Source organism: Molossus molossus, unplaced genomic scaffold, assembly GCF_014108415.1.
Source record: "Molossus molossus isolate mMolMol1 unplaced genomic scaffold, mMolMol1.p scaffold_m16_p_6, whole genome shotgun sequence".
Taxonomy (NCBI): domain Eukaryota; kingdom Metazoa; phylum Chordata; class Mammalia; order Chiroptera; family Molossidae; genus Molossus; species Molossus molossus.
Window position 1 is genome coordinate 52111131 of NW_023425399.1, and position 15139 is coordinate 52126269.

The 15139-nt window shown below is 38.7% G+C and overlaps 1 protein-coding gene across 1 annotated transcript; it reads right to left on the reverse strand.

Moving 5' to 3' along the window:
* Positions 1–975: 975 nt before the first annotated feature.
* On the reverse strand, positions 976–13983 carry LOC118618105 (N-acetylneuraminic acid phosphatase). Its single transcript, XM_036244020.1, has 2 exons — positions 13890–13983; positions 976–2087 (listed from the first exon to the last, which is right to left on the reverse strand). The coding sequence occupies exons 1-2, from the start codon at positions 13974–13976 to the stop codon at positions 1431–1433; spliced, it is 744 nt and encodes a 247-aa protein (XP_036099913.1). The 5' UTR covers positions 13977–13983; the 3' UTR covers positions 976–1430.
* Between the last annotated feature and the right edge of the window lie 1156 nt (positions 13984–15139).

Here is a 15139-nt window from a genome sequence, read left to right on the forward strand (position 1 = left end):
CACCTGCCAGGGCAACAAATGTTAAGTTTTATAGCAACAGCACCCTGGGAGAGTCAATGGCACAGTCACATTTTATAAAAATCAAGAGAGGCCTTTTGCACAATGGCAGAAAATTATTTTCTTGGTAGTAGACAGGAAATAATTGGCTAAAGAAATAAGGTCATGGAGAGGCACAGAATCTAAGTAATCCCAACAGAATCTAATTTCTTACATTAGTAGGATTTTTTATACAAAAGTTAAAAAAATACAACCCAAGTCATTATTTCTTGTTTCCTTAAATAACCATTCTACTCTAAGTTGGTGAGACCATCTAGAGAAATTTTTCTAGTTGCAAGATGCTTTGCAATAGAGTCATTAATTAGTAAGCTCAAAGTGAACTCTGAATTGGATACAGAAATTTGTAAAACAATAATGTATTTCTAAAAATTTGTAAAACGGAAGACTCAAGACACCAAGAAGAGCCAAATAGTAAAATGGCACCCTGAAAATGGTCATAGCAAAACCTAATTTTCTATTAGTTTTCATCATATGGGTGAAACTATTTAGTTAGTAGAGAAAAGATGGGGATGGGGGTGAGGGTGCCTGGTTAGGCTGCACCAAGACAATTTCCCTCTGATGTATCCACAAAAGGAAAATGACTTTTTTGTTGCTTGCACTTATCTTCAGCAAGGCAGTCTAGTCCCCTCAACTCCACTGTGTGACTGGGAAAAGATAGTAAAAAATACTTCCATAAAAGATAAAGACCGACAAGCTTACCTAGGAAAGATGTAATAAATGTCATGGATAAGAAATACCACATGCTGATTTTAACATTTTTTTTTTTTTACTGAAAGAATCTATTTGTCATATTTACACCATAGGAAAATTGGAGGACCCCCCAAAAAGGTGATGCAGAAAAATTAAGATTCATAAACGAAAGTATACATTAAAATGGTAAACATATTTTCAAAAATATGCAAAATAATCTCACTATGAAATGCCTTGATTAACATGTGACTTAGTACTTATTTCATATTAACCAGATACAGTTACTCTGGTAAAACTCTATTACATGTTTTAGATGTCTATTTTTTTAAAAATATCTATTTTTAAGTCAGTACATAAAACCTGTATTTGTGTATCTATGCATAAGTTATTCTGCTTGGTACCTCCTTGGATTCCAGATGCTAAAAGATTAATAAAACAATTTTTTAAAAAATCTCAAGTCACAGATTAGCATATAATATATTTCTTCAAGTTTTTTCTATTATACTACTAAAAGTAACTTGTATTAATTTATTCTAGATTTCCAGATATAAATACTAGTTAATTGTTGATTGGCTATTAAATAATAAATAAAATTAGTCTTAGAACTAGATCATATAATTTGGAATGCCTTAACTTTTCTTAGTTCAAATCCTATAAAATACATAACCATGCCCTTTTTTGTTTTAAGCTGACATACTGACTTTGCACTTTATACTTTGTAAGAGAGCAGGTAACTCTAGCACAGAAGAAACTACATAATGTGGCACGGGTGATGACTTCAGTGGCACTATTCCGTTTTTATTTAGCCAGACTGTTGCTTTCAGTCCTGCATTGAGGCCTCCTTGTATATCGGTTTCTAGTGTGTCACCAACCATCACACACTCCCCAGGCTGTACTCCAAGGAGATTGCAGCAGTAATAAAATATGGAAGGTGCTGGTTTTTCTTCTTTCTGTTCTCCACCTATGACAAGAGCATCAAAATAGGACTGACAGGCACAAGCCTGGATCTTCTCCCTCTGGGTCTGTCTGTCTCCATTTGTTAATAAAAGTAGGCAGACCTCTTTACGAAGTTCTGTAAGCATTACTTTGACATCTTCTGTTAGTGTCATATGCTGTAAACGTGTAGATTTCCACAGAAAATAACATTCTTCAGCCAATTTCCTATTGGCTGCACCACCCTTTGCTTCCTGAATTGCTTCTTCCCAGTGTGAAATCCTTAGATCAGTAATGCATGTATTGGAAGGATGAAAACATTCCTTGCTGAGTTTAACTTGAACTCTGTCACAGATTATTTCAGCCTCTTCTTTGTAATGGTATTTTGACTGTAAGAGCTTTTTTACCTAAATAAAGAAAAACAACTCCATTAACACACTTTATCTTTAATAGTCATGCTATGAAAAAATATGTGATCCTATAAACCCAGAGACAGAGCTCCACTCCTCTGTTGTTTTTTTCCCAATAATATTTTAAAATTATTATTATTATTATTTTTAATCATTCAAGGATATGTTTTTCATTGATTTTTTTAGAGAAAGAGGAATGAAGAAACATCCATTGGCCATCTCCTGCATGCACCCTGACTAAGGATCAAATCCGCAACCCAGACATGCATACCAACCAGGAATTGAACCCACAACTCCTCTGGGTTCATGGGATGATGTTCCAACCAACTGAGCCACCTGGCCAGGGCTCCATTCGTCTGTCTTAAAGCAGATCTCTTTCACACCATTCCCAGTAGAAATTAGCCTTAATTTTAAAGAACCCCAGACTAAAGGGGGAAGGTGTGAAATTAGGGGGTATCTGTAACACTGTCAACAATTAAAAAAGAAAAAACCCACCACAGTAAGGATCTCCCAGCCTCTCTAAACAACTCATATATATATACAAACACACACACATATATTCTTTATTTTATTATGACACATATATATACTGTCTCCAAAACACCCACCTCAGAACAAAAGTCTCACACAGTATGAAGGTGAAGGGATGGGGAAAAAAATTTCCATGCAAATAGAAATAAAAAAAAAAAATCTGGGGTAGTCATACTCATGTCCATCCAAATAGACTTCAAAATGAAGGCCATAAAAAGGGACAATGAAGGCCACTTCATAATAATAAAGTGATTGATACAAGAGGATATAACCCTGGTAAACATATATGCACCCAATACAGGAGCAGCCAAATATATTAAAAAAAAAAAACTTCTGAAAGACTTCAAGGGACAGAACCACAGCAATCCAATCATAGTAAGGGACTTTTTTGTTGTTGTTGTTAAGATAGAATGGAAGGGAGAAAGAGAAAGAGAGAGAGAGAGAGAAACATCAATGTGAAAGGGACACATCAAGTGGCTGCCACCTGCACGACCAGCCAGGGCCGGGGACAAACTGCAACCAAGGTATGTGCCCTTCAGGTACATGCCCTTAGCGGGAATCAAACCCGGGTCTCTCTGGACCGCAGGCCAACGCTCTAACCGCTGAGCCAAACTGGCCAGGGCCATAGTAAGGGACTTTAACACCCCACTGACATCACTGAATAGATCTTCTAGATAAAAAATCAACAAGAAAACACCAACTCTAAATGACACACTAGATAGATGAAATGGATTTAATTGACATTTACAGATCATTTCACCCCAAAGCTGCAGAATATACATTTTTCTCAAGGACACATGGGATATTCTCAAAGATAGACCACATGTTAAGACACAAACTAAGTCTCTACAGTTCAAGAAGACTGAAATCATATCAAGTATCTTCTTGGATACCAATGCCATGAAACTAGAAATCAACTACAATAAAAACACTCAAAAACATTCAAACACCTGGAGGCTAAAGAGAATGTTATTAAACAATAAATGGGTTACCAATGAGATCAAGAAAGAAATAAAAAACCTCTTAGGAACTAATGCCAATGAACAAACAACAACCCAAAGTCTATAGGACACAGTGCTAGTTAAGTTCATAGCACTATAGGTCTACCTCAAGAAACAAGACAAATTTCTAATAAATGATCTAACCCTACAACTTAAATAATTAGAAAGAGAACAAGCAAAGCCCAGAGTAAGTAGAAGGGAGGAAATAATAAAGATCAGAGCAGAAATAAATGGCAAAGAGACTAAAAAACAATAAAAACATCAATAAAACCAAGAGCTGGTTCTTCGAAAAGATAAACAAGATTAATAAACATTTAGCTAAACTTATTAAGAAACAAAGAGAGAGTACCCAAATAAATAAAATCAGAAACAAAAGAGGTGAAATATCAACTGACATCACAGAAATGCAAAGGATTATAAGAAAATACTATGAAAAACTATATGCTAACAAACTGGACAATCTAGCTGAAATGGACAAATTCCTAGAAACATACAACCTCTCAAAACTCAATAAGATTCAAAAATTATCAACAGACCAATAATAATAAAATTGAAGCAGTAATCAATAAACCCCCAGCAAACAAAAGCCCTGGTCCAGACAGCTTCAGAGGGACATTTTACCAAACATACAAAGAAGAACTAACACCCATCCTCCTCAAACTATTCCCAAAAAATTCAAGAGGAAGGAAAACTTCCAAGCTCTTTTACTAGGCCATCATTATCCTAATTCCAAACTACACAAAGATATTACAAAGAGAGGAGAATTACAAGCCAATATACCTGATGAACAAAGATGCCAAAATCCTCAACAAAATATTAGCAAACAGGATCCAGCAATATATTAAGAAGATTATACACCATGACCAAGTGGGACTTATTTCAGAGATGCAAGCCTGGTACAATATTTGCAAATCAATAAATGCAATTCATCACAAACAAATTAAAAGATAAAAATCATATGATCATATGAACAGAAGCAGACAAATCATTTGACAAAACCCAACACCCATATTTGATAAAAACTCCCAGCAAAGTGGGAATAAAGAGATCATACCTCAACATAATAAAGGCCATATATATATACACATACACACATATATGCATAACCAATGGACATAGACAACAATGTTTGGCAGGGGTGGGGGGGCCAGGATAGGGAGGAGAGTGTCTGTGGGGAAAAAGGAGAAACATCTATAACAAAAATAAATTAATAAATGAAAAAAAATGAAGGCCATATATGACAAACCTACAGCCAACATCATACTCAGTGGATAATAACTAAAAGCATTCCCCTAAGAACAGGAAAAAGACAGGGATACCCACTTTCACCACTTTTATTCAACACAGTACTGGAAGTCCTAGCCACAAATATTGGACAAGAAGAAAAAATAAAAGGCATATATATTGGAAAGGAGGAAGTAAAACTGTCATTATTCACAGACGACCTGACATTGTACATAGAAAAACCTAAAAACTCCGCCAAAAAACTATTAGATTTAATAAATGAATTCGACAATGTAGCAGGATACAAAATCAACACCCAGAAATTGATGGCATTTTTATACACCAATAATGAACTAGCAAAGAGAGAAAATAAAAAAAATCCCATTTACCAATGCAACAAAAAAAATTAAGATACTTAGGAATAAACTTAACCAACAAAGTAAAAGATCTGTCCTCAGGACACTACAGGATGTTGAAAAAGAGATAGAAGAAGATATACATAAGTAAAAGAATATACCATGTACATGAATTGGACTAATTAACATCATTAAAATGTCCATACTACCCAAGGCAATCTATAGATTCAGTGCAATCCCTATTAAAATATCATTGGCATATTCCACAGATCTGGAACAAATAATCCCAAAGTGTACATGGAACCAAATAAGACCCTGAATAGTCATCATAATCTTGAAAAAGAAGAACAAAGTAAGAAGGATCACAATTCCAGATATCAAGTTAATTATAAAGCCATTGTAATTAAAACAGCCTGTAACTGGCACAAGAACAGGCCTACAGACCAGTGGAACAAAACAGAGAACCCAGATATCAACCTAAACCACTATGCTCAATTAATATTCGATAAAGGAGGCAAGAAAATACAATGGAATAAACAGTCTCTTCAATAAATGGTGTTGAGGAAACTGGACAGATACGTGAATAAAATGAAACTAGACCTCCAACTTATACCACACACAAGAATAACTCCAAATAGATAAAAGACTTAAATGTAAGTCATGAAACCATAAAAATCCTAGAAGAAAATGTAGGCAGCAAAATTTCAGACATCTCACACAGCATAATTTTCACCAATATATCACCCAAGGCAAGATAAACAAAGGAAAAAATAAACAAATGAGACTACATCAAAAGTAAAAACTTCTGCCCAGCCAGTGTGGCTCAGTGGATGAGCACTGACCCATGCACCAGGAGGCTGCCAGTTCGATTCCTGGTCAGAGCACATGCCCAGGTTTTGGGCCCAATTCCCATTCGGGGACATGCAGGAGGCGGCTAATCGATGTTTGCTATCATCGACGTTTCTCTCTCTCTTTCACCCTTCCTCTCTCTCTAAAATCAATTTAAAAATATCTTTAAAAAAAAAAAAAAAAAAAAGCTTCTGCACAGCAAAAGAAACCAGAATCAAAATGAAGAGTGAACCACTGTTTGGGAGAACATATTTGCCAATAATACATCTGATAAGGGGTTAATTTCCAAAATATAAAAAGTACTCCAACAAATCAACAAAAGGAAGAAAAACAATCCAATTAAAAAATGGGCAAATGATCTGAATAGACATGTCTCCAAACCAGACATACAAATGGCCAAGAGGTATATGAAAAAATAGTCAAAGTCACTAATCATCAGTGAGATGCAAATTAAAATGACAATGAGGTACCACCTCACACCTGCCAGAATGGCTATCATCAATAAATCCACAAACAACAAATGACTAGAGAAAGGAACCCTAGTACACTGCTAGTTGGACTGCAGACTGGTACAGCCACTATGGAAAACAGTATGGAATTTCCTAAAAAAAATTGAATACTTAACTACCATTTGACCCAGTGATCCTACTCCTGGGAATATATCCTAAGAATCTGGGAACACCCATCAGAAAGAATATATGCACCCCTATGTTCTTAGCATTGCTATTCACAATAGCTAAGATCTAGAAAGAGCCCAAGTGCTCATCAGTAGATGAGTGAATAAAAAAGCTGTGGTACATGTACGTAATACAGTACTCTCCAGCTGTAAAAAAGAAGGCTCTGTTATCCTTTTGGACAGCATGGAAGGACCTGGGGAGTATTATGCTAAGTGAAATAAACCAGTCAGAGAAAGATGAGTATCATATGATCTCACTTACATGTGGAATCTAATGAACAAAATAAACTGGTGAATAAAATAGAAATAGAGTCATGGAAACATGGAACAGACTGATGAATCTCAGAGGGAAAGGGGAAGGGATGGGCAGAAAGAGATAACCAAAGAACTTACATTTATATATGCATTACCCATGGGCACAGACAATAGCGTGGTGAAGGCCTAGGACAGGGTAGGAACTGGGAGGAGAGTGGTAATGGGGGAGAAAAGTGAGGGACATCTGTAATACTCTCAATAATAATGATTTAAAAAATAAAATAATTAGCCCTGGCCGGTTTGGCTCAGCGGTTAGAGCGTCGGCCTGGGGTCCTGAGAGACCCGGGTTCGGTTCCCGCTAAGGGAACGTACCTCGGTTGCAGTTTGTCCCTGGCCCTGGTCGGTTGTGCGGGTGGCAACCACTCGATGTGTCCCTTCACATCGATGTTTCTCTCTCTCTGTTCCTCTCTCTCTCTCTCCCACTCTACCTGAACAAAAAATGGAAAAATGTCCTCGGGTGAGGATAAAAAAAAATAAAAAAAATAAAATAAAATAAAAAATAAAATAATTAAAAAATGAAAACATTCTTCATATATAGCTAATAAAAATCCTTTTAGCAATTTAAATTCATTCTTTCATTCTGGTTATAACGACATAAAAATGAAACTTGTGCTTATATTTAGAAAAATATTTTAAATTTTTAACAGCTATTATTTGCACTCTTCCCAGAAATAACTCTAGTTCATCTCACCTTTTCTCATCTATATCCATTTTATGTTTTATAGACCTAAATTGACCACCATATAAAATGGGATCCAATTCTGTACTTTTATAAATCTGTATATAGCTCTAATGGAATCAATCATGTTCTGTGATTTCAGTAGTTTAATGACCCAGTGCTTATTCCAAACTTAGGTTTCTAGATTTAAAAAACCTCAAGTAGTTTTGAGTCACTCTCTTTCTTACCCTGGTTCTGAATCCCTCTTCAGAATTAAGCACATCTCCTCATGTTTCCACATCTCTTTATCTTGGCTTTTATTACATTTGGTTCTTATTCATTTGGCCTGCCTTTTAACATTTACTAAGACCTTAATGTGGCAAGCATTATGCTCAATGCTTACATATATTATTTCTACCTTTCTAACTCTCCAGGAGTTCCCTATTTGAGATAAGGAAATAGAAGTTCAGAATGGCTAAGTAACTCCTCTGAGCTGAGATTTAAACCCACACTTGCCTACTTCCAAAGTCTACATACTTGCATTTACACTACAGTTAGCCATCATTTATCACGGTCAATTAGTTCCAGACTCTACCGCGATAAATGAATTTCCGCAAAGTAGGATTCATTTATACATGGCTGTGGAAGTCCAAGTGTGAAGTGGCAAGGATCAACTGTATTGTATTAGGCACTTGGAGACTAGGTCCCTTGTCTGTATGACATTATCTGGTGGGGAAATTAAGCAGGTATGCAACAAATCCTGGGGTGAGTGCCATGACAATCTTATGAATGTCAACTATGGAAATAAAATGGAAGGAGCAAGCCATTCCACAGGATTGTTGGGTAAGGCTTGTCAGAAAAAGCAATATTTAAATCAAAGAGTTACCAAGCCCCTAGGGTAGGGATGGGAAGACAATAAAAACATTCTAAAGAGAAGTAACAGCATGAACAAAGACACAGACCTTGGAATTTTGTACACTGGGAAAGGCAAGAAGCTTAGTTCAGCCAAAACAGAAGTCATTTGAAGGAGGATGCTAAGAGATGAGACTAGAAGGTGTTTGAAATCAGTCTGTAAAGGGTCTTAAGTCCCAGGCTATATAGCAGATGCTACCCAAATCACCTTGGCACACACTATTCCCATACATGTCAATGGCTTTATATTGGGTTTCTCTGCCTGAGGGCTTTATGTGGCCCCAGGGGAACGCATGCACATAGGCTGGGGTCAAAGTGTTGCCTGAAACAGGCCTCAACCAATGGGGAACAGAATTTGGTGAATAAATAGCATAGCTTTCTTGCCCCTTGGGAGGGACAAGTAAAGCATGTTCTGCATACTATCTCAATAGTTCCCTAACTATTCACAATAGTAACCTGCTTATTTATGTAACCTGTAGATTCCTTCACTTCCCTGTCTTACTTCACCACTCCCCTATTGTGCTTCCCAGGATCACCTCCCAAACAAACTATCTGTACTTGAAGTCCCTGTCTTAGGGACATTTGGGAAAAGTCAACCATGCCGTGACAATTTTGGATCATTGAGGATGAGTGCAATGCACATAGCTGGGATTAAAAATTGTCTGCTGTGCCTGGCTGGTGTGGTTCACTGGTTGAGCATTGACACACGCACCAAGAGGTCACCAGTTCAATTACCAGTCAGGGCACATGCTCAAGTTGTGGGCCGGATTCCCAGTGCAGGAGGTAGTAGCCAATTGAAGTTCTTTCTCATCGATGTTTCTATCTCTCTCTCCCTCTCTCTTCCACTCTCTCTATAAGGTCAAAAAAAAATTTTTTTAATTGTCTGCTATTCAAGCAAAGAGGTAAAACAAAATGTGCTGTCCTAAATTATACAGGGAAAAGTAGTATGCTACTCACACCAGACACTCAATTCACTGAAAAGAAAGAGATGAATAGACACATTCTTCTTTCAGAGAATAAGAATCACTTACACCAAAAGCAAAGGAAATATTTTTCAGGCTATTTGTGCTCATCAGAAAATACAATAGTTAAGAAAATTTTATTAGTCCAAGAAAATATACCAGCCCTAAGAATTTTAGGTGAAGGCAAACTACTGAAAAATTTTGCCTTATAAATTTCAATGAACAAATCAGGAAGGCTTTTTCAGCCTTCATGATTATGTCACCATCTTTTATCATAATGTCAACTGAATTATTATTGAGTCATGATTGAAGGTCATTCTATAGTTTTAAAAAAACCTATTGGTGCACAAAAAAAAGAAGCAGTCCTCTAGGTCTCCATAGTGCTTGATCTCAAATAGGAGCTGACTCGTAGTTAAACAGAGACTTCCCAATAAAAATCCAATTTTCTGTTACTGCAATTGGCAATTCATTGGGACATTAAAATCAGAATTGGCTTACCTTAAATGGGAGATATTTGTAATGGTTCAAAATTTCTTCCCATTACATTCCCTGAATTAACTTTCCCATTTGTCACACAGCAACTTAATTACAGGTTCATTTGGAATAACAAGTAGCATTTTAATAATACTGTTGGGCTCTGACTGGTGTGGATCAGTTGGTTGGGCATTGTTTCATGCACTGAAGGGTGCCAGTTTGATTCCTGGTCAGGGTGCATGCCTAGGTTGGGACTCCATCCCTGGTGGGGGACATGGAGGCAGCCAATTAATGTTGTGCTCTCATATCAATGTTTCTCTCCCTCTCTCCCTCTCCTTTTCTGTCTCTCTATAAATCAGTAAACATATTTAAATATCTTAAATAAAAAAAAACTAAAACAAAACATCTTTGGGGAAAATGTCTGTCAGTCATTCACATATTAATATTAAATAAAAAAGAAATAATTCCTAAGTTGAATTAACACACATGCTATTATTAGTGTAAACTCTCCTACATTTACACTGAGAGAATGGGAGTTTTGATTGAACCGAAGATGGAGGAAAAAGATCTCTAACTTGGAGGTGTGATGACATTTTGTGCAGGGGGTAAGGCAGGCTTGAAAAAAATTTTGAGTAGACTATGCCTTCTAAGTACCTATAGACCTAAAAAAAAAGAGGCCCTAAGATAGTGGGGGCAGGGAAACAAATTTGTAGACATAATATAAACTCAAATCTCACCAACTTCAAAACTCGATTTAACATATAAAAAGGAAACTATTCTCTTCCTCCTGTTCTGTGGACCCAGAATTAAAGTTAATATCATCAATACCAGAGTTTAGCTACTTGTGATTTAAGAAGACTTTTTGAGGGCTAGAACCATGCAACACTTTATAACACTATGATAAAGATATGAAGTGGCTGAATTTCAAATAAAACTAAGTTAAAAATACACACTATGACTACCTGTATATACCCCAACAATTCAAGCAGCCCTCCTGTTATTTATAGTTCAAGTCTCTGCTCAGACATCATTCACTCATGTGGCCTAATCTGACCAACCTATTTAAAATTGTGATTTGTTCCCCTTTCCACTTTGCCTAACATATAAAAATACACTTGATGTATTATGTTCACTGTTATCCCTACTAGATAGAAAACTCAAATGCAGAAACTTTTTCTGCTTTGTTCACCGAGAAACCCTTAATTTCTGTAGAAGGCTTCCTTTTGAGTAGTGACAGTGAGACTGGCCTGAAAAAGATGGAAATAACTTTCCCAGAAGATTTTAAAAAATTAAAGCTTATCTATACAGTTAGTATTTGACTCCTTCTCCCCAAGCCCAAGCAATGGCTAGACCTTTTCCCTCTCCTCTTTCTATAAATCATTCAGTCATTTATAAAAGCAAGCACGCTACATTTTTGTTGTTGTTGTTGTTAGTCCTCACCCTAGGATACTTTTACATATATCTTCAGACAGAGTGGGAGGGGGAGAGAGAGAGAAACATCACATGAGAGAGACACAATGAGTGGTTGCCACCCACCCTACCCCAACCAGGGCCAGGGATGAACTGAAACCGATGTACATGCCCTTGGTCGGAATCAAACCTGGGACTCTGGTCTGCAGGCCAACGCTCTAACAACTGAGCCAAACCGGGCAGGGCTTTCCACAGATTTTTAGTGAGAATGGAAGGAAGGGAGGGAGGAGGAGGATGAGAGAGGGGGAGGGGGAGAGAGAGAGAAGGAGAAACATCAGTGTGAGAGAGACACATTAATTGTCTGCCTCCTGCATGACCCCTACTGGGGCTGAGGATCAAACCTGCAATCCAGGTATGTGCCCTTGACCTGGAATCAAATCCATGACCCTTTGGTCTGCAGGCCAACACTAACCGCTGAGCGAAACCAGCCGGGGCTGTTGCTATATTCTTATGTGATAAAGCATACTTGTACAGGCATAAGCATACAGGCCAAAGAAGGTGGCAAGAGAACCAAGTGTGGAGAGACCTGGATTTTCAGACATCCATCTAGCATTCATTCAACATTTACCATGAGTCAAATGAAGATGACTTATAGTCTGTTCATTCTTAAGAAGCTCACTGTTTAGCTGTGGGCTCAGTTGCAAAAAATAACTGTAATATCCTTTGACAAATGCATTAAGAGATATCTGAACAAAATATAGTGCTGGCATAAGTGTAAAGACCAGAGAGAAATAAAATCTAGTGTTCGTTTCAGAAATTTCACCATGGAAAGAATGTGGACAAGTCCACAGCAACAGTCTAGATAAGGGACAACTCCAACTTTAACTAACATAAGGCTAGGAGGATGTGCAGGATTGATGAAGTAGGTGACAGGGTGGATGGTGGTACTATTCATCAAGTGAATACTGGATGCTATGTACTTCCCCTACATTATACTAAGCCTACCTGATATGGTTATTGAGAACTAATATCATTATTCAAATTTTATAATGAGGATTGGAGGCTTAGATTGGTTAAGTAACTTGTTTAGGCACTTTCAGCTGAGTACTGGGAGAACTGTGATTTAAACTCAGATGCCTGATTTAAAGCCTGAACTCTTGGCTTACAGCATGATTTGGCCTAATTGCCAAGAATACAAAGGTAAATATGTACTATCAACACCTAGAGATACTAGAGGCAATATAGCACAGGCTGGTGTCCCTAAAATCAAAGTTAAGGGTGTGAAGATGAAAGGGACAGTCTATAGTGTGGAATGGCTCAGACAAGTCATTAAAACAGACTTAAACTGTCCACTGAATTTGAAAATTTGGAAGATAGATCTAATAACCTGTTAAGTCTATTTCATTCGTTATAATGGAGCTAGGAACAAATAGGAGATACAGAGGCATGGAGATAATAGGCATACATTTCTCTTGAAAAACATAGCTGTCAAGAGAGAGAAGTAATATCTCATGGAGGAAGAAAGTACAAGGGAAGCATTTTTTTTTTTTTTTTTTAAGTATGTGGCAGACCTAAATATGCAAGAAAGAGGTGAAGATCCAGAGAGACAAAAACTAGCTGGGTTTTTCACATGTGATAATCCTTGGTTTTCTCCTTAAAGCTGAAGGCAGAAGGAAGAAAGCAGGAGTGGATTGGGTTGCCTGAAGAACATAGGAAAAGTCTGATACAGCGTCTGTGGGTATAGAAAGGAGAGAATACTGCTGGGGAATGCCTCGCGAAAGAAATACCCTGTGTAGGTGGGGACTTTTGATTCACTTCAGAAATCTCCTAAAGGTGACAGAAAGGGAAATTCTGCAGTGAAAATTCTCTGGAATCGATTAAGTCCAGGCTCACCGCTGATAGTTGTGTAACTTCTTGGGTCTCAAAGATCTACCGAAGAACACGGAGTGGGGGGACAGCCATCCCCCGAGGTCAATCACAAAGAGTCCGCTGCATGCACTCATTCTGGCTGATTCAAACCCGTCCTGGCAAAAAGCCAGGTGACTTGGCGTGGTGTAGCAGTCTTCCTATGTTTTGCAGCAACTCTGCCATCGTGGCAACTTTAATGACATTTTTCTGGGTCCCAAAGCGCTGGAACGAATTTCAAGAACCCAGCTTCCCAGAGCCTGCAGGTACACAGGCAGATAACCTAAGCTGTCAGGCCTGAGGGAAGGCAGCCTCCACAGCTCACTCGTCCTTCTTTCCCCCTCCTTCCAGCACGGGTGACTCATAGCACGAGATACCAGGACTTCCGGGGCCCCTGTGGGATCACCGACCCTGGGCGTGGTGTTAGGTGGACGCGGGAGGACACTAAGAAAACAGAAAAGCGCTCAGCACTAGGTAGGACGCGCGGACAACGCCCCTAAGAGGGCCGCGGGTACCGGAAAGTTACCTCAAACATGCCTTTTCTACTGGCCCCGGCTGTGTCGATGAGCGTGTTGTCCAGGTCAAAGAAGACCGCCCGCACTTTTAGCCCCATTTGAACAGCCTTGTGACGCTCCAACTTCCCCCACCCGCAGCAGCGCAAGCGTAAAGCAGGCACTCGGGCAGGAATACATGGGCGGAGTTGTCAGGGTCACCTGACCCTTCTGTGCCCTTCCCCTCCCCCCAACCTCCCAACTTCCCAAGTCCAGCAAGATGCCCGAGAAAGCGAGATCCTGTGGCACTCTGGAATCATTGTCTTTAGGGTGCGCTGCAATCGGTTAACTGGGTCAAGGCGCGAGTGGTTCTCTGAGCAACAATAAGAAGCGCGGTTTTCCTCCTTTGTATCTGCTTTTGCTGTTAGGGCTTGAGGAAGATGTTATAACTGGGGCAGGGGTGGGGATGGGTTGTTGGTGGTAGGGTTCTGTGACATCTGTCGCCTGGGAAGGAGACTGAAGAAACTGGCTTTTCCAGTTAGGTGGCAAGGGGGCAGGGTATCGCGGAGGGAGCTAGCTGCCAGCTAGAGGCTTTGAAATGGTACTGGTTTTACAGCTTGCATAGTACGCAGCTGTAAGAAAGATCTTTTATCCGTTGAGAGGACATGGAGGGACCTGGAAAGTACTATCCTAAGCAAAACAAGCAAAACAGAGAAAGACAAGTATCATATGATCTCACTTATTTGTGGAATATAATGAACATAACAGTCTGAGGAATGGGGTAGTCCCAGAGACCTGGAAGTGGGGTACAGACTGACAATCCCCAGAACAGGGGGTGGTGGGGAAGAGATAAATCACAGAACTTATGTGCATGTATGCATCAATAATGGACATGGACAACAAAGCTGGGGACAGGGCAGGGAGGGAAGGGGAGAGGAAGGGGGAAGTAGTGAGGGGGGAAGGAGAAACATCTGTAACAAAAATAAATTAATTAATAAAAAAATGAAATGGCACTGGTCCTTTGCTTTAAATCAAGGTATGAGTGTGTGTGTCTAGTATACTAAGACTGTGGCTACAGGAGCTACAAGAAGGTCACTGTTAGTAACAGGAGCATAAGAAATGTTCAAACCTGTAAAGAATTTTTATAAGTTTATTTGAGCCAAATTGACAATTGTGGGGAAGCAAAAATCTCAATGGATTAAGAAAATACTCTGGAGAATGGCGGTTTTGCAGCTTACCTTATACATTATAGAATAAAAGGGGAAGACATAAGGATAGTTACTGA